General features: G+C 53.9%; 7 protein-coding genes across 7 annotated transcripts; 3 read left to right on the forward strand and 4 right to left on the reverse strand.

Annotated features, from left to right (window-relative positions):
* Window positions 1-305: 305 nt before the first annotated feature.
* J4E92_004122 (uncharacterized protein) lies at window positions 306-2,180 on the reverse strand (the record flags this gene model as incomplete). Its single annotated transcript, XM_051495514.1, has 3 exons — window positions 306-1,560; window positions 1,622-1,909; window positions 1,957-2,180. The coding sequence occupies 3 exons, from the start codon at window positions 2,178-2,180 to the stop codon at window positions 306-308; spliced, it is 1,767 nt and encodes a 588-aa protein (XP_051354533.1).
* Window positions 2,181-3,739: 1,559 nt separating this feature from the next.
* On the forward strand, window positions 3,740-6,815 carry J4E92_004123 (uncharacterized protein; the record flags this gene model as incomplete). The annotated part of the gene is made up of 3 exons (XM_051495515.1): window positions 3,740-4,618; window positions 4,719-5,121; window positions 5,350-6,815. 3 exons carry the CDS (start codon window positions 3,740-3,742, stop codon window positions 6,813-6,815), a joined length of 2,748 nt encoding a protein of 915 aa, XP_051354534.1.
* Window positions 6,816-7,570: 755 nt separating this feature from the next.
* Window positions 7,571-8,736, reverse strand: J4E92_004124 (uncharacterized protein; the record flags this gene model as incomplete). The annotated part of the gene is made up of 2 exons (XM_051495516.1): window positions 7,571-8,177; window positions 8,234-8,736. 2 exons carry the CDS (start codon window positions 8,734-8,736, stop codon window positions 7,571-7,573), a joined length of 1,110 nt encoding a protein of 369 aa, XP_051354535.1.
* A 2,496-nt stretch (window positions 8,737-11,232) lies between these two features.
* On the reverse strand, window positions 11,233-13,044 carry J4E92_004125 (uncharacterized protein; the record flags this gene model as incomplete). Its single annotated transcript, XM_051495517.1, has 3 exons — window positions 11,233-12,258; window positions 12,314-12,765; window positions 12,822-13,044. The coding sequence occupies 3 exons, from the start codon at window positions 13,042-13,044 to the stop codon at window positions 11,233-11,235; spliced, it is 1,701 nt and encodes a 566-aa protein (XP_051354536.1).
* Window positions 13,045-13,688: 644 nt separating this feature from the next.
* On the reverse strand, window positions 13,689-16,022 carry J4E92_004126 (uncharacterized protein; the record flags this gene model as incomplete). The annotated part of the gene is made up of 6 exons (XM_051495518.1): window positions 13,689-14,846; window positions 14,898-14,980; window positions 15,029-15,497; window positions 15,551-15,651; window positions 15,702-15,870; window positions 15,918-16,022. 6 exons carry the CDS (start codon window positions 16,020-16,022, stop codon window positions 13,689-13,691), a joined length of 2,085 nt encoding a protein of 694 aa, XP_051354537.1.
* A 1,560-nt stretch (window positions 16,023-17,582) lies between these two features.
* On the forward strand, window positions 17,583-18,290 carry J4E92_004127 (uncharacterized protein; the record flags this gene model as incomplete). Its single annotated transcript, XM_051495519.1, has 1 exon — window positions 17,583-18,290. One exon carries the CDS (start codon window positions 17,583-17,585, stop codon window positions 18,288-18,290), a length of 708 nt encoding a protein of 235 aa, XP_051354538.1.
* Window positions 18,291-18,510: 220 nt separating this feature from the next.
* Window positions 18,511-20,713, forward strand: DBP9 (ATP-dependent DNA/RNA helicase; the record flags this gene model as incomplete). Its single annotated transcript, XM_051495520.1, has 4 exons — window positions 18,511-18,518; window positions 18,762-19,703; window positions 19,760-20,399; window positions 20,450-20,713. 4 exons carry the CDS (start codon window positions 18,511-18,513, stop codon window positions 20,711-20,713), a joined length of 1,854 nt encoding a protein of 617 aa, XP_051354539.1.
* Window positions 20,714-27,031: the final 6,318 nt, after the last annotated feature.

Consider the following 27,031-nt stretch of genomic DNA (forward strand, 5'->3'; position numbering starts at 1 on the left):
GCGCATTGTTTGACGACATCCTAGCCCGGGCCTGTCTCAGACGCGACTGACGTTCATGCGCGCTAGGATCATGGAGGTGGGATATCGATAAGAAGGATGTGGGACGGGGATGCGGTTTATGCGTCGTGGGTGTGCGGAGGGGTGGGTGTTGGAAGTTGATGATGTGCGAGTATTTTGACTGGAGTGTTTTGAAACATCTATGAAGGGGGCTACCTGTCTATGCGCATAAATTCTTTCGTTATTGTCTTAAGATCATCGTGTGATGATATCTCGGTAGCCATCTAATGCCGGTCTGACGAAAAGTCTTACACAACGCGTCCCTTCACCTGCTTGATGTTCTTAACGTTGATGTCGCGCCATCCCGCCGCGGCGATAAGAGCGCATCCCAGCATACAGATACTCGTGATGAGCATAAGTCGCTGCGAATCGGCATAGGACTGCGCAATTCCAGTCCTCTCAGGCGATCCCCACTCGTACGACAGCTGGTTGGGCAACGAAGCGTAGATATCCGCAACATTGACACCAGCCGGGACGTTCTTCACAAGGTTGTTGTAGAAAGTTCCAGTCCAGATGGCGGCCGAAACCGTGCTTCCGACTGCACTGCCAATAGAGCAGAAGAGGTTGAGAACGGCGATGATGACGGCCATGTGCTGATGGTCTGATGGCGCCATCATAGCCAGCTCACCTGCGATGACGATTGTGCCTCCTGCAACCGCAGTGAAGATCTGCGTCATGACGATGAAACCCACTGATGTCCCCGGTTGTCGGAAGTGGATCATGAGTCCCAGAGCCAGGATGTCAATCGGCAGTGCGAAGAAGACGGCAACCCATTTGAAGCGCCCTGTAATTCTGATCGCTGGCCCCACAGCTGCCAAGCACCAGAAGCAAGAGACCACACGGTAGATACTCTGGACGTAGCTGGCGGTGGTTACGTTGAGGTTCCAGACCACCTGCAACATTGACCCGAAGTAGCTACCCCAAACCGCGCTGTTGAAATAGACGAAGACGAACATGATGCCGGCGAGGAATACGGTGCGGTCCAGGAGCAGTTTGTACGGGATGAACGTGACAGGTGCGAAGAACCTTTCCCAGATGGGGAATGCGATGAGGAGAATGAAACCAGCGACTATCATTCCGATAATCATAGGACTTTTCCACTTCTCCGCTTGGTAGCTGTACAAGCTGAACGGCAGCAAGAACAGCGCCATGCCTGCTACCAGTATCAAGATACCAACAGCATCAATGTCGACGCAAAACTTCTTGATGGCGGCAGCGCTCCAGTCGATGCGGCGTGGCTCGAGTAATCCTTGCTTCCGCGCTTTTCTGTCGTTGAAGAGAACCAAGGCAGCGAGGGGTGTGACGACGACGGGTATGATGATGGTGAAGATGCCGAAGGCCCAGCGCCAGCCAGGCCCAGAGAGGACGGATTGTGCAACGGGACCGCCGATCCAGGTTGTGATTATATAGGGCGAGGTTGCGAAGGAGAGCATGAGAGCGCGGTTCTTGAGGGTCGAGGTGTCGGCGATGAAGACGGTCAGGATGTAGGAGACTGCTTGTGATCTGACATCTCGTTAGCGATACGCCTTTCAACCTTACCTGGCAAGAGGTGAAGAGCGCTTACCCAGTAGAAGAAAACACCTGAGCCGCAGCATATGTCTCCACGTTCTTACACGAAGCCATCATAATGTATCCCACCATCCACACGCACAGCGAGAGCAAGAGTCCTTGGGGCCGTCCCCACATATCCAGTAGCTTGGCTAGGGGGATCTTAGACAACCCGCCGATGATGGAGGACATGATTCCTGTAGCGGCTGTAAGGGAGTGGAGACGGAAGGCGCTGGTCACGTATGGGTTCATGGCGCGAATGACGACTTCTTGAAGGGCGGTGACAAAGTAGATCCACCAGATGCTGTGCAGATGTTAGCAGAGGTATGGAGATAGAAGAGCGAGACCGACATGACATAGGCGCCGATGAGATGGTATTTCGTCCATACTGTTGCCGCCGCCTCGACGGCTTTGACACCGGCTTGGGCGTTGCTGGAGAGACTTTCTTGATCGGTAGCCTTGTCGTGAGACGCATCGGTGTGTACGCCTTTCTCTGTATCGGCCGCTGGATGAGACATATCGGCGGGCTCGACAGAGTCGGTAGCCTGGTTCTTGGGATGAGAGAGGAACTGCATGCTGTCTGACACCGAAGCGATGGCGCAGTCCGACCAGAAATGAGAAGAAAGGATCAGCGAAGAGGCCTACTACGCCCAATCACTGTGTCTTACAATGCGTTCTTATACTTTCTCGAACATCCAGAACCCTATTCTTCCCGTTCACCACTCGTATAAATCCACAGAGCCGCAGTCTTGAGGCCACCACAGGCCACTGCCGACCCTCCAGGACCAGGACACTGGAACCGCCTTCTACATTTCGCACCTATGACAAGGCTACCAAGGCGGTTTCAAGTACTTGGCAGTGCTTGGTCGCGGAACATCGATACTTGAAGTGGTATTGAGGATGCGTAAAGTGGAGTGGTGGTGTTCGTGAAGGTGCTAGCGCGGAAAATTCGATCTGATTAGATGCAGAGATAATCTTATCAGCGGAGGTTCGGGGCATTGGAAGTCCGGGCGAAGCTCGGATCTTGGACGATATAGAAGGAGCGCAACGTGTTGTTTACTGGAGGCGCGGTTTTGAAATTGCATCGCTGCCACGTGTCTTTGTCCCTTTTCTACCTTGGTGACTCTGTGTGAGTTTGTGAAGGAGCTGCTAGGTGTCTGCTGCTGGTGTAGTCGACGTAAGAGATGTCAGTCGATTGCGAGGGCTGGCGCGACGTCAAGATCGAACCGTGATCGAGAGCCGTCCGTCACGTTACATTGGACAGTACTGCGCCCCTACGTTATTACAGTTCTGGCAATGCGCTCCCGTTGTCACGGCGTCTCAGTGATGTTTCGACCGGCTAAAGGGCTATGATGCACAGTGAATTAGGAAAGCTGCAGCAGACTACCAGTGCGATGACTGAGTGACTGCACCCGTCTGAGGTGAGACCGTGCCGACCCTCAAGCGTCGACGCGGCAGACAATAACCTGCTCATGAGCATGTGGGATGAAGTCCGTGGGGTGTTCACTTGCGATTTGCAGGATGTGCATGAGAATTGCTTCTGCACGAGTGCCGACATGCCGGGCATGTAGGCGTGGTGCGCAAACCCCCAGAGGGAAGCTAGCGCAGCTGGCGATCAATCGTTATCACAAGACAAGGTGTGCAGGGCGTGGAGAAAGTTGAAGCCACTCCATAAGACGGCAGGCCGCAGCTGACGATGCGATGAGAGAGCGATTCGTCGTGTTCGGGAGATAGCAGGTCTTTGTGCGATGCGCTGGCAGGCGTCGGTTCGTGCCTGAAATGCGCCTCGGGTGCGTCAGCGTTCCCGTCCAGGGCTGGCCGGATGCAACCAGGCAGCTTTGAGCGTGCCAGTCTTCACAACGTTAAACCTCGTCCATCGTCGACTGCAGCGCGTTCAAATGCCCACGCTGTCTGCGCGCCACAGCCCCCCTGTACCGACAGCGACAGCTCACTCCCCGCGCCAGGCCCTGTCCAACGGCCGCACGCCGCGTACTCATTACAGCAGCCTCATCTACTTACCGCCCATTCGCACCCGGACCTGCCTGCTGTCCAGGCCCCAACCAGCGAAGACGCGCCGGAGCCCGCGCAGGATGCCACGAGTGCTGCGGCCCATTGAAGCAAAAGCACGTCCATGATGATGCCTCCGACTGCATCCACTGCCGACGACCTCGACGGCTTCCAGTCCTTGACCGGCGTGGCAGAGAGTGCAGAGCCCACTACGTCAACGCCTGCCCGCGACGACCCCACGAGCAGCACCACCGCCCCAGACATGTCGGCTCCCATGCGTCAACACCCGCTGGCTGCCCAGCGCCCGCCCTTCAGCGTCAACGGCTCGCCCTCGCCGCGCTCGTCGCGCGAAGCCTCGCCCGCAGGCCCTCACCACCGCAGTGCCACGCCCTCCGGCGCCAGTGCGAGGCCGGGCTTCCGCTCACGCAAGAGCAGCGCCGATGCGAGTCCCAGCCGCGGCTCCAGTCTGTCCAACTCTGCTGTCGCCCCGGGGGTGCAGCGTGCTCTGTCCTCCACCAGCATACCGGAGCTCACCCCAACATCGTCGACCGACACGGTGCGAGCCACACGCGCTTCCAAGCCATCGTCAAAACCGAACTCGGGCGACACGACTCCCCATTGGCCCCTCTCACCGCGCCTCAAGTCACCACCGCCGGGCGATGACGGCCGCTCTCGTTCGCGCACCAACTCGCTGCGTTCGCAGATCAGGAAGCCCGAGGCCCAGTCGACGCCCGCTATCGTCGTCCAGAGCTCGTCCCCAGCCTCAGTCTCTCGCTTCCCAGTGAGAGAAGACGTGCCCGTGAGCGACGTCGACGAGCCACCAGCCCAGCCACAGACACAGCCTCAGCAAACCATCAAGGCGCCCTCGCGCAGTTCCGGCGGCGCGGCTCCCAAGCTGGCAACGGTGCAAGAATCTAGCTTGCCTGCCACACCCGGATTTGATGGTCTAGAGCCGCAAAGGTACGCTTTCCCCGCAACGGCCCCACTGTTTGTCATCGCGACGCACGTTAGACTATCGACGGAGCCAATTTCCGCTGCCATCCGCAAACTTTGTTAACCTCGCTCTTAGCTTTGTTCCCCCAGCGACTTCCCACAGAACTGACCAGGACCGAAATGACGTCAATTCGTCCAAAGTCACCGAAGACCTCAGCACCAAGCACGACACGTCCAAGCACACTGAGAGCGGGAGCGACAGCGCGACCAAGAGCGCCAAGAAGGGCAAGATGCAGGAACAGCGCTCCGCCTACACTCATCGTCCGCACACCGTCTCGGCCAAGCCCTCCCTGTCCTCAATGTCGACGCGATCGCGAGACCCGCCCCTCCGCAACATGACGGTCGAAACCGAGACCGTGCCCTCTGTCGCGCAGCCGTCAATTGTAAACCAAGACAGATCCGCCTCAGGTCGCGTCGACGGCGGCATACGGCTCAAGCCCAGTAATGAGACAATTCGTCCCAAGACCCAGAAGAAGGCCCCCAAACGGAAGGCCGCATCCATCAATGCAGGCACTGGTAGGTTGCAACACATCTCGTACCACTATTACATTCCACGTCGGCCGGAGTACGGCTCTCGCTCCGGCGTGCACCCGTCCTTCGGCAGCCCCGTCTCATACCGCTCATATGACGACCGGCCGTCTTTGTTGACCTTGTCACCCCCAAGTCCAGCGTTGAGCATGGCTCCTCCCCGCCCTCCCCATCTCAGCTATTTTTATTCAAGCACTGACTCAAGTTATCGTACAGCGTCATCCAAGGCAGATGTATTCGAACAAAAGGTGGCCAGCGCCGTCGACGAGGCCGACTCGTCTGACTCGGACGCTACCTTTATCTACGAATCGAATCCTCCCGAGCAGCCAACTCGCAGCCGCCAGCACCACTCGCGAACGCCAAGCATGACGTCGTTAGCCAGCCTCACAGACCCACGACTCCAGATCCGCGACACGCACAAGCATCCAAGCAAGAAGAGCAGCATCAAATTCACGAACCCATACACCAACGCGAGCATTGATGGCGATGACCGCGGCGAAGGTACTGTCCGCATCGGCTCCGGACGAGCGGGCGGAGGTAGCCACCATCACCACATTGGAAGACATGGCCAGGGTCGGGGCGCGCTCAGCCACATCACCATGGACAGCGACAACTCGGTACCGCAATCTTCGCGCGCACGTGGCCCGTCCTCCAGACACGCGTCGCAACCGAACAGCCCTCGCTTCCATACTTTCAATGTTGGCAATGGTCACAGCAACGGCAGCAAGAAAAGTGGGGAATTCTCTGCAGCATACGATATCGACGCCGAAAACATCGCCGATGATGAGCGCACACCTCTGATCCAGTCTGGGCGGAGCCCACGGGCCCGCACGCCTCGCCAGCGCAACACTGCCACTATTCGCCAACTAGAGCGCCGGCATCACCGTGATGGTGGGTGGTGTCGGCGGTTCGCTGGCTGCCTGGTTCTGTCGATCCTGCTGCTCGTCGTCGTATTCTGCGCTGTTGGGCTTGTCTTTGCAACAACGAAACCGCTCACTAGCCTTGTGGTGCGAGACATTCAGAACGTCGTTGCAAGTCAAGAAGAGATTATGCTGGATCTCATAGTCAACGCTGTCAATCCCAACATTATCGGGGTCACTGTATCCGACATGGACATTTCGCTGTTTGCTAAGAGTAAGCATGTCGGGTCGGACAGTTGGTGGCGCGAGCACGGGAATGGCCCACATGACAATGTAGAAGATTGGAGACCGATCGAGGAAGACGCAGTTCCAGATATCTCGATTACCGGTGTAGACGAGGGAACCGATCCTATCGAGGGCGAACCACGGACCATGTTGCTAGGCCGCATCGCCCACTTCGATTCGCCATTAAACTTTGAAGGTTCCTTTTTCCAGCGGCACCGCGCCGAATCTATTGGTGAGCTCCGACTTTCGCACCCAGGGAACAAGACCGAAGCTGGTGGCAGCGAACGTTGGGAAGAAGTCCTGCAGTATCCCTTCGAATTAATCGTGCGAGGCAACTTCAAGTACACACTGCCCCTCAGCACGCAAGAGTTCAAAGTCCCTGTCACGGCAACCCATTACTACGACCCGGATATCGAGCGCAAGAAGAAGCTCGACTTTGCAGAGAAAATAGAAAAGAGGAGGAATCCATTACCTGTATCAACAAAGCCTTGGGGACGTTACGACCGCAGAGCCCTACCGTTCTGGAGTCTCCTATAGCATGTCCTATCCTGTATCACAACATTGCCCGAACCAGAGGGGCTAGCACAACCGTGTGGCCCCAGCAATATCGCCCAAAAGAAACTGATACCCACTAAAAACGAGTTCACGACACAATAGACTTGTCCCGTCCCGGCAATTGCGAAATCAGCACACGCGTTGCCTTTTTCTTTCGGCTCCACAGCCGTTCACGAATTCCTTTTTCGATCTGCAAACCACCACACACCGCCTCCTCCGAACCGGCTGTTCGCATGCTCTCACAGCGAGTGATTTTGAGCGCCCTTCCTTGACCTTGCGCTTCAGCGATGGTGTTTGTATCATGACGTTTTCTTCTTCTGCATTGCCCAGCTTTTGGAGGACCCAGCCTCCGTCCCCAGCGACTTTCAGCGCTTTTCTGGTTTTAGCTTGGAGGTGGATTGCGCCTTGCCAGTCCAAATACATTCCTTTGATCTCTCTTCTATGTATCCATAATTTAGCCCTTTACTTTTGGTTCCGATTGGACCTTTGTTCGTTCCCATAGCGGCTAGGGTGGTGCATCAGGTTAGGTATGGCATGGCATGGTATGGTAGGGACTGGAAAGACATTTGCATTGCGCTGGGAGTATGGACATACAGGAATTCATTGAGTTACTCATACTGATATCCCTTATCTTGGCTCCTGTGATGTACTAAATCTTCAAACCCAGGTCATGAAAATCGTTAGGTCCTTGCAGGGCAGGCGACCAGACATACTCCAGAAGAGCGCCATGGATACATCTAGCGGTCAGCCTCGCCACCCTTGCTCTTCTTCGCTGGTTGCTCCGCAGTGCCCTTCGCTCCTGTGGTAGCCGCGACCTTACGCTTCTTGGGCGGTGCCTTCGCAGTAGCCTCAGCGTCCGTGGCAGCCTTGGTGGACTTGTGTGCAGCATCAGGAGCAGTCTTGACCTCCAGAGTAGACGTTTTCTTCTTCTTTTGGGCGTATTCTTCCTTGGCTTTCGTCTCGGTTGCCTTGTCCTTATTCTTCAACTTCTTGAAGAATGCATCGAAGTTCTGGTCGTTCTTGCCCACCTTCTCTAAGCCCATGTTGTGCCCGGCGCGGCTGGTATAGGGCTTCAGACCCCATGCTTGGATCTTTCCGGTGCTCACGTCCTTTTGATACAGGCCCTCGACCATGTACGCATGTTGGTCGTCGTGGAGGAAGTTACACGCTTTGCGAGGACAAGGGAGATTACTAGCGGGATCAAGGTTGTGCCTCTCTTCCTTTGTGCACCTTGTTTTCCATCTTGGTATCTGCTTGGGACGAGGAATGGACTCAGGAGTAGGGGTTTCCGAGGTAGCTTCCTGCTCTGCCGGGTTGGACTGGCGGCCGGTGTTCTCGTGAGGTCTGTACTGACGTTAATGGCTACTTTCGCCCATCAGGCTACTGACAGAAAAACATACCGGACTCGTGGTGGCTGCAAGATACGATGGGTGTCTTGAAGAGGTGGCTCTTGTGGATGTGTACCCTCTTGGGTTGTCTCAGATTCCTTGCCACCCTCAAGCGCAGCCATCATGGCAGCCTCGAACTCATCCTCGGGTGCGTCTGTTGTAGACATTAGAGTTTGTATCTTCTTCGATCTGGTCAACGTACCCTGTGTGTTCTTGGAGACATGCTCGTAAGCCTTTACCAGGGCCGGGCTCATGGACAACTCGCGGTCGGGTTCATCGACCTTGCTGCGAGCTTGAAGTAGTACGTCTGGCTCCAAGCCCCCCAGCAGTTCCTTGGCGGCAGCGACCTTGCTCATAAGAGTGTTCAACTTGTCCAGAGTCGTGACTCCCGGCATGTCCTTGAGGGCGACATCGAGACGAGCCATCACGGTTGCTGTGGTATCCCCCAGGTTGGAGGTTTCATCGCCTTGACCACCATTCACCGCAGGTCCTAGGTCATATCCTGATGAGGACATCTCGTTCACTTCTATCTGTATGTCAGGTTCATGGCTTCACTTCGTGGTTACAAAAAGACTTACGAGGAAGAGTTGGGTATTGGGAATTGGGTATGATTAGAGAGGAGCAATGGTAAAACGATCGTGTGGTATCAATCGGAGGAGGCGCTAAAGAGTAGTTGTGGGACGAGGACAGTGCTCTTTGCGGTGCTGTAACGGGAGCCTATCGCGTTTGCAGTGACGTAGTGGTATCGAAATGAAGGTCTGGAGTCGGCCCAAACCCATGTGACTGCCTATAGTCTGTCGACGTTCAGATTCACGATGGGGCGCTTATACACGTCTTAGTCTCGTACTGGAAAGCCGGATGGCTCCGATGCGTTCGAATCTCCCCCCATTCTAGTTCCTCTTGCATCCTGCCTGACACGCCATATTTCTTTGAACGTGAGCCTGTAGCCTAAACCACGCAGGGAAGACTTGGGCTGTGTGACCACGCAAATTCACCATTCACTATCTTTTGCGACCGTAATCAGAGCTTCGGCTGGTCCAAGCGCCAGTCTAGCGCCCCTCCACGTCCTTTCGAATAACACCTTCCACTTTGTTTACTTTTCTTCCTCTTCAGTCGCACTCACATCCGCAAGATGCGTGCGACTCGCAACCTTCGGCGTTCTAGCCTGCGCCGGCCGCTGCCGCTGATCGACTGTAACTCTCAACCTTCGATCTTCTTTATGAAGGTACGTTCTGGAGATGTCGCGTCAACCCTGTGATATCCAGCTGACTTGATACTTACAGATCGCCGGGTTCTGGTGCCCTCGCATGCGCACAACTTTCACGGAACCGAGAGTACAAGTCGACAGACGAACGCGGCTGAGTGAACCCGACAGGTTTGCTGGACCCCAACAACGGCTGTAGTATTATAGGCTGTGGTTTACGCTACAGTTGGCTGGCCCTTAGCCTTTATGGATTCGGGTTCGGCAGGGTCTATGCTAAGTCAAAGAGAGTGATGGCCTCTTTGACCGCATAGATTGGGGCTATAGTAGGTTCGCAAGTCCACTACCGCTGGCCCCGACGGCTTACCACCACTGAGGTGAGACGCTCTGGCAGATAGTGGGTCTGTCGTCAGGTTCAGTTATGGACAGTCACTGCTCGTATGTCAGGTACAATCGTTGGATAGACAGGATCAGCAACCGCGGCTGCCTTCTTCGTGGTCCTGTTTCAGGTCACAACAATGGTGGTTCGATTCCATACCACGTGTACCCGCCGCCGGTGTTACCCTTCTCAGGGAAACGTGTGCGGAAGATATCTGCGATAAGAAGACTTGCGGAACTTCTGATAGGTCAAATGACCCACGATACATGACATGCAGGTGGCTGGCTCCCATATCGACGACAAAGAGACAAGAGATCAGCGGCGGTCGTAAAAAGCCTAAGCTTTTCTTCTGTTTCTCGAACCACGGCACTTGGAGAGGGGCCCATGTGCCACTTTTTGGACTCTCCAAGACCGCCAACCATCGGTGGTCGTACGCCTCCGCCGGTGGAAAATCCTATGTCACCATAGGTAAACTTGGTGGATGTTTGTGCTATCGTTGTGCAGGCCAACGTAGTGACAGCAACACCGCCATTGTCCTGAGGTCGGTCTTTTGCACGATGTTAGTCCAGTGCAGACCCAATACCCGAAGAGGTCGGTTCTCTGCCAAGGTCTCGACTCGCGTAGAGATACATACCCAGACTCAGGACTATTACTCGTGGGGCCCGGAGGATGAACATCAGGTACGTACCCCATCCCACCTTAGCACCCCTTTGGTATCGTCTTCACCGAGCGTAGAAAAGTCCCGACCGCGAAGCATCTTCACGGATGTCTCGAGGGCCGGACGAGATCTCAACATCTCACCTTAGGCAAGTGTCGAGAGTGCTCGCACTTCCAAGATCAAGTGGCAAGCAATGCGGCGCAAGTCGTATTCATTGGGCATGTCCATACTGCGATTCAACTCGCAGTATCTTTTTCATTGAGTCATTCGCCTTTACGGCGGGTCTCGAGGAAGGAGAAGGAGAAGGATGAATAGAGTAATGAAGCTGCATCTTGACGTACGGGCCGGTTGGAATGACTCTGAGGCAATGCGCAGAATCGCTTATTCTTCAGTGCTGAAAGTATACATTAGTACCATCATTCCTCGATACTGAACCCAGCATTCGATAGCGGCTTCCAGGACTGCGTTGCTGCCGATTACTCAAGACGAACACTCGCAAACCACCGACTCTTGCTTACCCTCCCCTTGATACGCAGACTCAGATTCGCTCGCGATAAGGCTCAAGGCTCGAATGCGAAGCCCAGAAGTGCGTTGCTGCTGGCACAGGGCAGCGGGTAGGCGAGACGGGGTTGCGATACCTCCTGAGTGAGCTGGGCAAAATGACGTTTACATTCAGGGTGGCGCTAACCTGAGCAAGTCACCTACCCGGCAACCACGTTGAGCTTGCAATGCTGAGAACATATTGTGCACATCGAATGACATTACTATTCTTTCTACATCTCATCTAGAACCAAGCTATCCCAAAGCCACCCTCTCCATTGCGTCGTCCTAGTAACCTTGATGTCCAGACGGTTACTTCCCTCCCCCTTCAACGCGCCTTCCGCGATCGGAAACTCGAGCAATCTCCACTCGCCCGCCCGTGTCGCACCACGATACGTATCCTGACTATTCAAAAGACTGGCGCTAGTGATGTTACCCACCTTGACGTCGTTGAGCAGGATATCGCAGCTCGAGCCCTGAGAGAAGCCCGCCAGCGAGACCGTCAACTTAGCGGCGGAGGTGCTCTTGGAAGGGAAGAGAACAGACCAGGTGCCAAGGGCAGATTGACCGAAACACCAGTCGAGAGGGGTGCTGGTACCGACGGTGTAGGTCAGGTTTGCTGGGCACTTGGAGATACGGGCGTGTTCGAAGGGGTGGGCTGGATCGGCGAGCTTGAAGCCATCGCTTGTGCGGTCGAAGTCGCCGATTTGGAAGATGCGCTTCGCGCTGTCGGTGACCTTCCATGTCATCTCCTTGAGGTTTGTGTTCTTGCCCTCGCGGATCTCGACGTCGTTTTGGGTAAAGTTTGTTGTGACGTCGCCGATTGCGCCGCCGTTGCCCCAAGCATAGAGCGCGTAGGTGCCGGTACGGATGTCGTGGATGTCGAACTTGCCGTCCTCATCGGCGTAGGTGGTGTAGTAGTAGTTTTGGCCTTGGTCGAGCGTGGACACTGTGGTGTTGCGGTTGTCTCCAAGGAAGACGGCAGCGCCAGCAGCTGGGCGGCCGTCGCTCAAGAGGAGCTTGCCTTGCATCTTGCCGCGAGACTGGTAGGGCTTGTTGTCAAACCACTTATACGGCCAAGCTGCTTCCTCTTTCTCCCAGCGGGCTGCGGCGTCGTCTTTGCTACCGTCATTGAGGTACCAGAGCCATGGCCCCCAGATTTTGCCATCAGCAAACGAATCGCGCGCAATGGCCTGGTAATGTGTGCCGTGAATCATGTTCAGCTGGACTGCATCGCCCGTCTGGGACTCGCGATGGACCTTTGAGAGGTTAGTATCAAACCGCATACCAGCGAGGCGACCGGATCGAACATACCATGAGCTCCTGCTTGAGATGATCGCCGTTGTAGTAGTCCTTCCCAGGATTGAGGTACCAACTCCCCACTTCGTCTCCATAAACACCGTAGTATTCTTGGTCTCGAACAAACCCACTCCAGTCATACTTTGTCAAGAATGACCCGTCAGCCTTTTGCCAGGTTTCATCCTGAACGTTTGTAGCTTGACGGTATTCTTCTAACGCGGGAAGCACACCATCTTTGACGTTGTTGTGACCACGTGGAAACGAGGTGTTGTCGAGACGCCACAAAGTACGGAACTCGCCCAGCGTAGGCAAGTCGTGGTTGACAAAGTACTGGTATGCGCCTGGAAGGTCATCGTAGATCACCCAATGGAAGTCACCCTCCTTCGCCGTAAACTTGACGTTGATGTAATCGGTATCCGAGTCCACAATCGCGGCGGATGTCCAGTTCAAATCAGATGCCGCACCGTCTACAGGTTGTTAGCTGTGTTGTGACTCCGTTGCCGCAGCACCTTTTCACACATACTGTAACTAACATAGTGCCCAACAGCATCTCCAACACGATCCTTTCCCTTGTACCACAGCTTATCGGCATACTGGCGATTCTGCGTAACATTCCAGATCTCATTGCCGATAATCCAAGTCGAGTTTCCAAGCTCTTTCAAAAAGCTCTTGGGCTTCTTTGCGCGCTCCTCCACTGGAGCCGCTGCAGCAAGCGCAGCAAGGCCGAGGAACTTGAGGGCGCTCATGATGATTACAGCGATGCGCGAGTGTACTTGGCGAGGATAAATTTGAAGTCATAGTAGTTCTGACCATTATATACCGCTGCAAGCATACACGTCGCTCGAAGAAAGCTAACGTGCCTCTCGGCGGAGATGCCCCGAAGTTATTACCGGGTAAGCACTGGGGTCGCGGGGTACCTGGAGCAACCCCGGACAATTTGATCGACAAGAACATTATTCCGGAACTTCCTGCAATCGCGCTTCTTCGTTGTCCAGTAGCGCGTTCTTGAGGCGGTGTTCGCCCGCGCGTGCATCCTGGATTTGGGATGGCGTTCGTGGTGACACGGGTGAGGCTCCCTGCAAAACGTGGTCAACTGCCAAAACATTGGGCGAAGAAGCACCGAACGCGTCTTGAGAGCGTTAGACAGAGTTGTAATCAATATCACGAGGTACCAGCAACCGGGTCGATGCTCGCGGTGATGTGCAAGAGTTCAGGAGATGGCCGAGGAAAGCACCGAGCGGGGCGCTCGCCTGTTGCGGCCTGGAACAGCTGCTACTAATCAGCATTACATGGACAATCTGTGCTCTCCAGAGAACATTCCATTCTTGCGCGAGGTATAGGGCACTCTAATGAAGGCTCCACCGTATGTGTGGGTGACTGCCAACTTCATCTACGACTTCTCTTCCAACGCCTTCGCATCAGCCTCCTTAGGTGTTTGCGTTCCTGACGCAGCTGTCTTCTCACCTTCCACCACCTCAACATGATCCCCGCGACGACGGCCCTTGCCAGTGATGTCGCGCCACATACCACCGAAGTTCCTGGCTAAACTCTCACGGCCTTCCCACAGAGGATATACACCAACAGCCATAGTACTGCACATCAGCCAGATGATGCCAACGATGACCCATCCTGAGAAGAACGACTGACTGAAGATGTAGCCGGAACCATATAGAGGCATTGGCCAAAGTACGAGAAGAACGAGTGTCAGCGTAGCGGTGGTGATCTTTGCAATCTTGGAGGCGCGGAACAGCTTGGCTTGTTCGGCGGCTTCGGCTTCTGGGGAGAGGGCAGCATGGCGGCCGTGCACGGCTTCGATATCCATGTGCGCAGCTGCTGTGACATCCGAATCGTCCACAAGGCGAATATTCTTCATTGACACCCAGTCGTAGTTGTCAACTCCGAAGATCAGGGTCAGGACCGGGATGAAGATGACGGGTGAAAGTAGTGCGACAACGTTACCAGCCAACATTGGGTTGTTGGCGCCAGAAGTAGCGACAGTGATCACGCCGTCGTTCAGCTTGGAGGTGGTGACGAGCCAGGCGGTGATGCTGCAGCAAAGACCCAACACTGGCGACAAAGTAGCCGCCCATTTGTTCTGACCCTTCCACATCAACGTGAGGGTTGCTGGAAGCACCGCAGACGAGATGATTACGCCCATGAAGACGTACAGCCAGCCCATGCTGATACCTGCGTACCAGAGGCCGGTTGAGAATGCAGCCATGACAAGTCCAAATCCACATACGCAGACGTGTGAAGTGTAGACGAGACGTCGGCCACTCGCGCTGGGGTTGATGTAGGTCGCGTAGATATCGTATGTCAAGATGCTGGAGACGGCAATGAGCTGCGCCGAGAAAGCCGAAGTGACGGCCATGAACACGACCAGTAGAGTAGCCACTGCACCGCCAGATCCGAGGAGCGCCACAGCAGCATACGGAAGAGTGAGGCCCGCGCTGATTGAGGCTTCATCCATGCCATTGGGATAGGTAGGGAAGTATTCCGTGCTCTGCAGGGCCAGAGCGGCGAGGCCCATAGTGGTTGCGCAAAGCCACTGACAACGAGATCAGGAGTGATTCAAGATGCGCATGAATGGAGAACTTACCGGGATAGCGAACCATGAAAGACCTCCGATGATGTATCCAGGAAGAGCATGAACTGGGGATGCGGCAATGGCCTTGTTGTAGTCTGCCTCTAGTCAATTTCTGATGACACTCCGTCTAGAGGAACACTCACATCCGTTGTCCATGAAGACAGTTCCAAAGTTTCCAATAATGTTGATGACGAAGAAGATGGCGCCATCTTTGCTTCTCATCGTAAGATAGCTTCCGCCAGCGTTGCCGGGAACCGGGGTGGTTGCCGAAAGCTCCTGCAGACGATCGTACACTGCTTTGGGCGAGCCGAGCCGGTCACCAGTGGCATAAGTCGTGAATGCGAAAGTAAGAAGGATGATGAGGAGGATAACGGTGTGGACGTAATCTGTGAGAAACGTGGCCTTGATACCACCAAACATGGTGTAGACTACGACACCCAGGGGAAGTAGGAAACAGGCTGCGGCTGTAGGCACACCGGTCAATGAGCTGATGACGGCAGATCCGCCAGTCAACAACATGGCTGTAACAAGTATGTTGGTGAAGAGGCCGAAGGTGATGTAGACAAAATGCGTAGCCTTTCCATAGCGAGCACGCACAGCTTCGAGGAACGTCTATGGAGTGGTCAGTTCTAGCTTCGCCGATAGCGAGAAGCTGTTTCACTCACATGAGCGTTAGGGGCTCGCCTCTTAAGTTCGATCGCAACGGTTGCAAAGAGCAGGATCTGTACGGTAGCACCAGCGGCATACCAGAGAGGTCCAGAAACACCTAACGACGATCAGATCTCTGATTTTCTGTAATGTAGTGTCGAAACGTACCGTAGCGGAACGCGACCGAAGAACTCTGCAACAGGGTAGCTGCCCAAGTCCACGAAGACACTACTGCTGAAGCTACCAAACCAGACTTGACAGTACGACCGGCAGTTGAGAACATCTCTGAAGTTTGCACCTCATTGTTGTAGCGCTTGAGGACCCAAGTGGTGAAGACCTTTAGGTTGTCAGATTGTTGCGCTTGTAGCATTCATGTGTACATACCATGCCAAGGGCGAAGAGAAAGCCAACACCAAGCACGATGCCATAGCCCCAACCCTGGCCAAGGGGAGAAGCAGAAGGGCCAACAGGAGTACCGCCGCCAGCCATGTCGAGAGATGTAGCTTGTTTCAACGTCAAGCTTCAAAGCGTAGGCTGTCGTACCAACCCAGCGGGGCAGACGAGGTATCTATACCCCAATGCATCCCCACGATTACCGTTTCCCGGCTTCAGCTCGGTCCCAAGACTGCTATCTCGAGCCTTTCAACCGCACACAACCATCTCGTCGATTGGCAATCGGGCCGGCACATGATTGGTTGAAGATAGGCGCATGTCAAGACTAGGTAACGTGCAACGACGGCCAAGACTAGAAACCTCTCGTCTTCTACGCAATTTTGAAGCTTATATTAGCAATGAGGTCTTGTTGTAGGGCACTTTCAGCTCTTAGCCGACTGGGCGTTGCATGATCGCTCGCCTATGCTGATAACGAACGGCCTTGCAACGGAGGTGCATCGCGCTTGCCTCGTAGTGGCGGGCAGGACCGAATGGCTCAGCGGAAATTTTCTTGCTCAGCTGTGAGTGGCTGAGATCTGTGACTTTTTGCTTGGGCAGCCAGAGCTGTGTCTGGGCGTGGAGACGGTGGGCATGTTGGAGGCAGGTTGGGGTTGGTGGTTTCGATGAGGTAAACAGGAGAGTGAAGATAAGCGATGGTGTGGTAACCAATGAGGACGCGCTGGCGGTGGAGTCCGAAGTCGGCTTGCATCAGAGGACCCCTGTGGCCCGGCTTTCTCCACGGTAATGATCGACCTGCATCTTCGCAATGTTGTTGTTACTCGATACCTTCGACACATACGTGCTTGTTTGTCTCGAGAGTGAGCTTCAACTGCATTCTGGCCGTCCGCGCACGTTTGCGCGATTGGAGCTTTGAGTCCGGCATCCACGGGCCCTCTTTCCGCCATTCTCTGCCGCAATATTCTACCGCTCCAACAATTTCGTGAGGACAGCATGGATCTACTCTAGCTCTCGCTGGGAGATCAGATGGTACCTGTAAGAGAGTCGAAGTGCTCATCTTTAGGTGTATAGTATAGGAGTGGTTAGAATTGTTGATCCAAACCAGCGGAACAGAATGATACGGAGGATATTCTATCGAAACATTGCGCCCTGCGACTGCGACGATCGTTTTGCGAAACCTACGAGAGGGTTCGTTGTTCAATGTACAAGGAGTTTATGTTGGCGTCGCGCTATGGAGAAGCAGCTCGTTATTGATTCTTCATTTGGCTTACTCACGGTTGCACGAGGCAGTCGTACTTGGAAAAGCCTTTTGCCCAGGAATGAGCGTTGAAAATCTAGGTAAGGCTTCTCTTCGCATTAGTGCTGGTAGTTGTCGACATATCTTTGCAACAGGATTACCAAGGAAGATGTTTCAGCACACATTAGGAGACTTTGAATACAGAGTAAGTAATGTCTCGTACTTGTTGTGCGTGGTGAGGAGCGAGTGACCCGACTCACGGCTCGATTGGCGTGTCCATTCGGCTTCGTACGACGACCACGAGCAACTACCCCGGCCTCTTTCCTAATCAGGTAGACAGTCAGCGGGAGCTTCGGATGTCAAATGCATATATTCTGAAGACTTAAGCACGTTTTCTTGGTTTATACACTTCCACCAGCATCATGCTTTCCATCTTGACACTTCTCGTGGTTGCACTCGGTGCCATCGCGCACACCACCCCAGACGGATGTCCGCACAAGGTGGGTGCGGAAGGCGTGCAGGTTCGCATACCTCCAACGTTCAATACCACCAACCATGCCCATCACGGCAGATCATGGCGACCACCACCTGTCGGTTTTTACTTCAAACCATGGTCAATGATTCTCGCGTCAAACCCTCAGTATGCTGCGATGCGGAACGTCCAGTACGACCCGACACCGATCGATCCCTCTGAGCCCACTGGACTTGTGAACGATCTCTTCTCATTCCAATTCCCAGGCAATGACACAATCATTACAACATATGGCGTCGATACACCGCATCCCTACTTGCCAGCAGTGCTGGACTTTGCAGCGACTGGAATTTTGGTCGGAGCTACGTGCCAATACAGCATCTTGGTTTGGGGCTGCGACGCGAATAGAGTCCCATACTACGCGAGCTATTCGACGGCAGTGGAATCCACCCAAACGCCCCCGGGTATCGACCTGATGAGTACGAGTGATCAAGGACCTGATCAGGAAACGATCGATGCTGTTTCGCAGGCGTTGAAGAAGCTGGGAAACGAGGAGATCACCAAGTATGTTGTAGCTCTAGAGAGAATGGTGCAGGATGGTGGCAGAAGAGGCATGCCTAGGGTTAGTGTTCGTATGCTCCTTGCTGGCACCTATTAACGAAGAACTTTAGGCTACATGCGACGACTATTGCAAGACGAATCAGGGCTTGATCGGGATCGGAGGTTGAGGTTCATAAAGTCGAGCTGGCGAGGTCGTGCGCGAATGCCCTTGCTGCAACGGATGCCTGCTGATGCTTGTTGATGCTCTGTGTCTGGGCTCTTAACAGGCGCATCCCTATAGTCGATGATCAACGAGAAGAAATATGTAGTTCTGTGTAATGACGGCGTAAGTCTTGTGGATATTTGATCCTGCAGTTCGTTGCTTGGTGTTACCAGTGTCGTGTGCCTGCCGCTCAGTCCTAGTCGCGTGTGTGGAAGTCGCGACCGACGCAGGGCATCAGCGTTCAGCAGTCGCTCCTCCGCTGTGGGTCGCGCCAAGGCCGCCCGGCAGTAGCGCCAAAAAAGTTCAGAACTGGTAGATGCAGGCAGCGCAAACCTCGACGAACACCGACGCGACCACATTCCGTAGATTCGAATCAAATTCCGACACGATGGCGAAGCGCAAACTCAACGAGCACGACGTGCCAGAGGTGACATCGAGCGATGAGTCGCAATCTGAGCCCCGCAGCTCCCCCGAGCCCGCGACATCCACCACAACTGCGCCTTCGATTGCAGTCGCTGCCACACCGAAGAAGAAGAAGAGCTCTAAGTCGAAACCTGCCGCTGAGCCAGTCCCTATAGTCGCCTCATTCGCCGAACTACAACTCGAGCCCCGTCTTCTGAGAGCGATCCGCGACCTAAAATGGGCATCGCCAACGGCAGTACAATCTCAAGGCATACCGTTAATACTAGAGGGACGTGACGTCCTCGCGCGCTCGGGGACAGGTACCGGAAAGACGGGAGCCTACTTGTTGCCCATCCTTCACAAGACGCTGCAGCAGAAAGGCCAATCGCTCATCCTGGCGCCCACTAAGGAACTCTGCTCACAAATCGCGACAGTCGCGAAATCGCTCTCACAACACTGTGGGCAATCGATTCGGGTCCGCAACATCGCTGGCAAGGAATCGGATGTCGTCATCAAGGCAGCACTCGCGGACAAACCAGAGATCGTCGTCGCAACACCAGCGAGGGCATGGGCAAACATCAACAGCTCTGCCATGGCAGTCAGCGACATCAAGACGCTTGTCGTAGACGAGGGTGACCTGATCAACGGTTACGGGTTCGCAGACGACATGGAGAACATCGCCCGGGAGATTCCTGTTGGTGTCCAGAAGATCGTCCTTTCAGCCACCCTCTCAACTGATGTTGAGTCACTCGGCAGCCTGCTCTGTACAGATCCAGTTGTACTAAAGCTACAAGACCTGGATAAAGACTCGCAGAAGGTCAAGCAATACGTCCTAAAGGTGGCAGAGGACGACAAATTTCTCTTGCTTTTCGCCATGATGAAACTCAATCTGGTCCATGGAAAGAGGTAAAAGGCACCGGCATGAACTACATTGGGGACTCACGCTGACTTTCTCCCCCCAGTATCGTATTCGTTGGCGACGTCGACCGATCATACCGCGTCAAACTCTTTCTCGAGCAATTCGGCATCAAGGCGATCGTACTCAACTCCGAACTGCCGCTGGCGTCCCGAACACACATTGTGGAGGAGTTCAACAAAGATCTCTATAAGATCCTCATTGCTTCAGACGAAACCGACGTCGTTGGCGTGCAAGATGAGTCGCGACCAAAGAAGAAAGCGAAAAAGGACAAGGAGACCGACTCCGGCGTCTCTCGCGGCATCGACTTCCTCAACGTCAGCTGTATAATCAACTTCGACTTCCCCGGGAACTACAAATCATACTTCCATCGAATTGGACGAACAGCACGAGCCGGCAAGTCTGGCACGGCCATTTCGTTCATCATCCCGAAGGAGAAATACCGCAAGCATAAGCCGACTACATTTGCTGGATGCGAACATGATGAAGAGGTTCTGAAGAAGGTAGAGCAGCATCAAGAAGAGGGCCAAAAGCTGGAGGATTACCAATTCGACATGAAACGATTAGAGCCATTCCGATACCGGTTCGCAGATGCCCTGAAGTCGGTGACCAGGATCGCCATCCGCGAGGCACGTATCAAGGAAATCCACATGGAGCTGGCAAAGTCGCAGAAGCTGTCGCGATACGTAAGTTCACCCGCATCATTCACTGCTGGTTCATACTAACATTGCAACAGTTCGAAGAAAACCCTGAAGCACTCGCGCATCTCCGCCACGACCAGACTCTCAACCATCCCGCGAGAATACAACCCCACTTGCGACACATCCCCGATTACCTCCTACCAGGAGGGAAGAAGCCGCAGGATGTTGGCTTTGTCGGCCTGAACATACCAAGGGCGAAGAAACAATATACCAAGGGCAAGGGCAGGAAAGTGGTACGAAGGAATGGCAAGGTCGACCCTTTGAAGACGTTCAATGCGAGGGGCAAGGGGAGGAAGTGAGGCATTTCGTCCTTGAAGGTTCTCTATTTATGTCTACGAAAGTCAGCCACCAGCTTTAGGAATACAATACAATGGCGAGCCATCCTTCCAATGATCGTAATATCTAGAAGCCGGTAACATGTGTTCACGTGGCCATTGCTCAGTACCTCTCATCCGATCCGCACATACATTATGTAAACATTCCTGAAGTCGAGCATCATACTAAGGTGAAAGAATTGGGTATAGTCTTTACTGCGCGGATGGACGTGTTTGTGAGCATCGGCCTTCAATGCTATGGTCTCAAATTGCACTGGATGCATCCGCACTTTCTCTTCGCGTTAGCCGTAAAGATTGCATGTCGGTTGGCACGTTGTAATATTTGGTGTCGATGCCGTACTATATCTGGATGATGGGCGCGGCGGTGCGGACCCACTAGATGGCGCGTGACCCATGCCGCCTTCCGCTCCACCCCTCCACCCTCGAACACTCTTGCGCACCCACGATCTATTGACGAGCGCCCTGCTAATATCGTCAGCGTGAATGCGACCTGTCTCAAACGCCGACCTCCTTTCCATCACGGCCAAGATATTGCGCCTCCGACCCTGGCAGCTACGCGCCGCGCCTCGATGCCGCTGGACCTATGGCTTCAAAGTCGCGCTCAACGGATCATCGGATTTCCAGTAATCGCGCTTCATCTTCTAAGAAGCACCGGTGCCCATGCGCCGTGTAGCGAGAGAGGATGCAGAATGTGTGTATTGACATCCGGATACCGCAGCCTCGAACCCACCCGAATCGCGAAACTCCCGCATACGCTTCGATCGAACACCGCCACTCGTAGTCCTTCGTTCGCCGTACGCCATCTCACGATAGGAAAACTACGGTACCGACTGGGCCTATCACCATACTCTAGCAGACCAGATCACGAAAGGCACCTGCTTTTGTAGGAGAAGTCATTCAATTTGGTCATATATAACGTATGTGATGGGGAGAAGGCCAAAAGGACGGTACGCGAACGCACCGGACCTCGTCAACGCCAATATGGAATACTTCGGCCGTTAGTTTCGTGATCTCATAAGGGTAGCTGAAACTTTCGCCGATCGAATGGGGTCAGGCTCTACACTCGTATACCAACATGAGGCAGTTACACACGCTGAGAAGAAAACCCACCCGATGACCAGCTGTTCGAAGAGAAGGCGTTCGAAGATGAGGGAGCAGGCGTAATTGGTGTGTGGTTTTCCTGCTGCCAGTAGCTGAGCAGTGCACTGATCTGGTCTTCGCGGACTCGGCCAATGTCTTTGACTTTGACGTTCATCTCGATTGGATATACTTTGCCGAATCGGATGCGAGACTCCCTCCTGATACTCAGGTTTGGTTCAGCTGGCACAACCTCGATTGGCTCTTTGGTCATGCCGCTTTCATATTCGCCGGGAATGTAGCATGATGCAGGATCAGTTCCGGAGAAGTACACGATTGTGTGTTCGGCTGGGTTGCACCCGTCCTTGAGAGTGCCACGGCCGGAATAGGTACCGATACCACTAACATGGATCAACACTTCGCCACGACTTCGGACAGCTGCACAGAATCTTACCAAGCGTTCACGAAACCCCGCCTCACTTCTACAACAACGAAGCGGCGAATATTAGTGTGTGCGGTTTGCCCAAACCGTATCACTGTGTATGCTTCGTCGTTGGGGTGCTGGAAGGAGGTGTCGCTTGCGGTCTCGGTGTATAGCATGGCAAAAATCTTGCCCACTTTGAAAAACTCTCGCGCTTCGTGACCAGTCCGCATCCGATAAGCTGGCATGGTATTAGAAGAAACCTGCGAATGTGTTGATGTACTGACCAACGTCTAGACGATCATACCACCCAGTCTGTGGCGTGCCTGATATGAAACCTTGTAGCGTACGAACGTCTCGTGGAGCTAGGAAGACCAAGTCAGTGCCTCCTCTGTTGCAAGATGACTAGTTTGTCATACCCGGCTCCGGCATCTGCGGCTCAAGAATTTGTTGCTCGATCGCTGAGTCGTGTCTGGGACGCGTGTCGAGTGCCTGAGACCCAGCTTGTTGGACGTAGGCTTGAGACTGTTGGCGCCAATAGTAAACAGGGCGTTCTAGAGCGGTCAGCGGCTGGACATCAGCGTGAGACGTTTTATAACTGACGGTACTGATCGTATACGACATAGTAGTAGTTCTGGTATTCGTCGCTCCACGTCCATCCTGGATTGTTGTCCGCCATGTCGGGCTTTCTGTACACTGAGGCTCAAAATGGGCGAATCTCCAAACTTGTCTGGATACACAATCGAATTGGGGTCGCTTTCGAGATTCGCCTGCGACACCTATGTGGGTGGCTCGATATCCCTGCAAGGTATTACTTACTCTTGCAGAGACTGAAGGTATGTCTTATATGCGCAAAAGCTGGGAAAGCGGGAGCATTGCGGCTCTGCTATCTCATAAGGATCAGCAGAAGAGGGTGTGATGCGCGCCATGAATCTGGGATGGCACAACTCCACCTCCGCAACAACCTGCATATGCGCTGTATCTGCTTTCCCTTGGGATGTCGAGCAGGCGCGTACTGTATAGAGACGCTTTCGACGCGCAACAAGGCGACTTCCCGGCTAGACCGGTTTTGCATTTTCAAAACCGGCACGGCCCACACATATTCTGGAATGGGGCGTGTACCTCCACGCACCAATCACCCGAACACAAGTATTGTTACTAGATAAGCCGGAAACCTGCATGCATAAGCTGATTCGCTTTGTCGTGTTACTACACCCGAGCGCAAATCAATTACCGGCTGGACGGCTTCAGCTCCTCCCATGTTTGACAACCCGAACGGACACACGCGCTTGCTGGTCCGTGGCTCTCACGGACATTTATCTGTCACGTACGGTCTTATAGGGGAGTGGTCGGCCTTGGAACCTGACCAGTGTCTATTCCTGCCAATTCTCAAGGGTAAGGCTGAGCATGTTGCAAGGGTCGTCCTTGAGAGCCATATCACGCTGTCATTTCTGTCATGAAAGAGGACTTCATCCCCCGTAATACCAACACTGCAGAATCATCCTTCCACCTACACCTCATTGGAATTGTCGACGCGAGATGGAAGAATACTTTCCGACCGAGGTTGAAAGAACATATACTACACAAACCCAGCAAAATCGACCTAACGTCGAGGCCCGGTTGGAGGGCTTGTCAGAATCGCAAGATCAGTTAGCTTCAGCTCGAAGGCAGCTGCTCATCACGCGTGAGAGGGTGCGGACTGCTAGTCGCAATGTTCGATTAAAGCGGGTTGACGCTGGAGACGCTGAAGTCGTTTTCATGAACCGACTACGACATTTCATCAACGAACCTAAAGATGGGATACCGGAGACTCTACTGGACGCCTATAATGCTGTTGTGCAAGCCCGCGATATTCTGGGGGAAATCGAGGAGGATTACCTGCAAGCTGAACGCGACCTTACCGGGGCTGAATGGAGATTCATGGATCAAGAGAATGGGTTCTATCAATTCGATATCTGGAGCATTGTCAATCAGGAGGATTCAGAAGGTGTGGCTGCTTCTCAAGATCAAACGTATGATCTTCCTTCGCATCCACCACCGCCGCAGTCGTCCCCGCCGACCCCCGGTCCCATCGCATATGCAGCAGGGTGGTTCGATACAAGCCATTATTCTGCTCATTCGCCGTCCTTGCGCTCTGTGGTCTCTACTCTGGACGTCACCGCTACGCCTATCCCCACGAGTGAAGTATACTTCGCTAAACTTGCCGAAGTAGAAAGATTACGGAAGGGTTTCGACCGAATTCGGCACGACAAGGCATCTGATATCGTATGGCAAGAGGGAGGGGGAGTGCTATTTGCTGATGGAGTCGAAACTGCTGATATTGATCCCGCAGCTCCCAATAGCGATTACTTCCAGATTCTAAAAGAACTCTCGGCTTGTGAAGCTAGCGCTCAGCAGCTGAAAGTAGCAGCTATGTCTGGAATCCGAGAAGTACCGGCTTGGCCTTTGGCAAGACGGAATTCCGATCCAATGTATGACCTCACAGCTACACCACCATGTTCAGCATCGATGCGACGAACACAGACCGAGAGTGCTATCCATTCGATCAAAGATGATCCTACAACGAAAGAGAAGATTCGGGAGTGGTCTCTCACATATCTTAAAGCCAGCGCTGTACAGAAGTGCATCTATCTGAACGCACTGGAGGATCGTGAAGTCGCCAGTTCAACCGATGAAGATTGGAAGGCGCGGGCAACACGGTTCTGGAGCAACGATAGCGTCGACGAGGTCGCGGGTAGGAACGAGCGTTGTGAGACCTCTACCATCGGAACGAGCCACGAACCTGTGTCTTGTCGCGATGGAGACGTTGTGGAGAGCGCACCTGCTTCTCTTGAGTTGCGATCACGACACCCAAAAGAGATGCACCCTTGCGATCGAACAAATGGCAGTACAGAAGGCTCCGAGCTACGCGAGATGCCAAAAGAAGATGACCGGGATGCTTTGTCGATATCATCTCCGTCACTACCGCTGTCACAGCGTCATCGGTTGGATGATACGGGAAGAAAGACGGGCTGCCCGATAGTATCTTCCAATGGGCTATATCCGGATATACGGCAGCGAACAACTGAAAGTGGCATTCCGGTGGATGATGTCGCCGAAAAAATCCGGTGTACTTGTCCTCCTGAGTACAGCGATGCGGCTAAACGGAAAGACAGCGTCCAAGGCACAGATATGGAGCATCATCGTAGCTGTGCGATAGCCGTCAGGCATAGTCTCGGTGTTCGTACGCAACTTCCAGCGCAAATACCACGGGGTCTTGAGGAAATCATTACAAAGACTTCGAAAAACTATGAGCATGGCGATCTAACACAGCGAATGCTTCCTACTGATGCTCATCCGCCAATTCCCACCGCCTCGGATGTTGCAAAACCCATACGCGTCCAGCCAACTTTGGGTAGTGAGACCAGGACCACCTCACCAAGCCCTCGTGTGCATTTACCTATAGCACCTACTCCTGATATTGGGGCGCCGCCGCACTTTGTCGAGAGCACGATTACGTCTGATGCTCAACCAACATCAGGGAGACGAAAGAGTTCGAACAGCTGGCTTGGCTGGCTCCGTGGATCTAAGAACAAGAGAAGTAAAAGCACTCCAACAATCGCAATGCACCGTCCAGGAGTTCATGCACGCAAGCAGTCAGTGGTGTAACTCGTCCATCGACCCCTGTTCCGACAGATGTCAGCAGTGTTGCTCGGTTAGTCTTACCTTTCATCTTCTTGTAATTACATATTACCAGGAATTGTTCTAATACTGTATACTTTAACAACTTGCGATTACGAGAGCACATTTCGAGCATGCAGATATCGCTTTCGGGAGGATTGCTGGCTTCGCTGGGGGTTCGCGATTGGTTATTCCTTCATCTATCCGGTATCTCAATACATCTACTGGTTCATCTGCATGTCATGTTAGTCAACCCGAGACCTCATGAAACGCCAGTTCGCCCACGTCGATGAGCTGAAAGAGGAAAGTGGTGGGTCAATCCACCAGTTGCAAGCTTCATGCGAGTTGGTACTCAGGCCGACCGAATTGTCGGGCTCAGCTATATGTCTCCGACGGTGGAGATGATCAGCAGGACGCATACTTACGTGGGAGTGGATGCCTTGCTGACCCGGTGTCAGCACATCGGAGCCCGAAAGTAAGGCTACCGTAGTTCTTTCGGCCCGATAGAAAGACAACTGCCGGTGTTACGAACCCGGCGGGGTGCCACGGATGCACAGCATCTGTTACCGATAATCGCCAACCGCGCGGTACGCTCAATTTGGAAGGAGTTGCAAAAGCTCGCCAATGGCGTATGGATAGGTATCGTATGTGAGCATGAGCTTCGGGATTGACATGCGACTACTATTGGCCGTGATATGTAATCAGATGGCACGGCAGTTGGGTAGTCAACATCTATTTGTCACTTTCCCAGCAACTCAACCGCGGAGTAAGATTAAGAGAGCGACACGGCATCGCTTGATGCTGCCTCATGTACCGCCCCATCGACCGGAGTTCCAACGGGCCGCCGGACCCCACTTGACCCACTGCGGCATGCAAGAGGGTGCCTAGCTCCCGTCTTACACGCCGCCCTAGCGACTGCCTGAAGGTTAAGGCCAAACGAGTGCATGCAGCTTGTAGGGCTGGGAATACCGTCCGACCCACTCATTCCGGAAAGATATACTGTTCACAGCGCAAAGCTGAACGGCATGTACGCAGCATCGTACGCGTGACTGTAGCCTGCAGCATGCGCCAGCTGTTTGGCTACCCGCGCGCTGCCGTATAACCGGTTTTGCCCTATAACCCCG

Source organism: Alternaria infectoria (assembly GCF_024043175.1).
Source record: "Alternaria infectoria strain BMP 0036 chromosome Unknown scaffold_5, whole genome shotgun sequence".
NCBI lineage: Eukaryota > Fungi > Ascomycota > Dothideomycetes > Pleosporales > Pleosporaceae > Alternaria > Alternaria infectoria.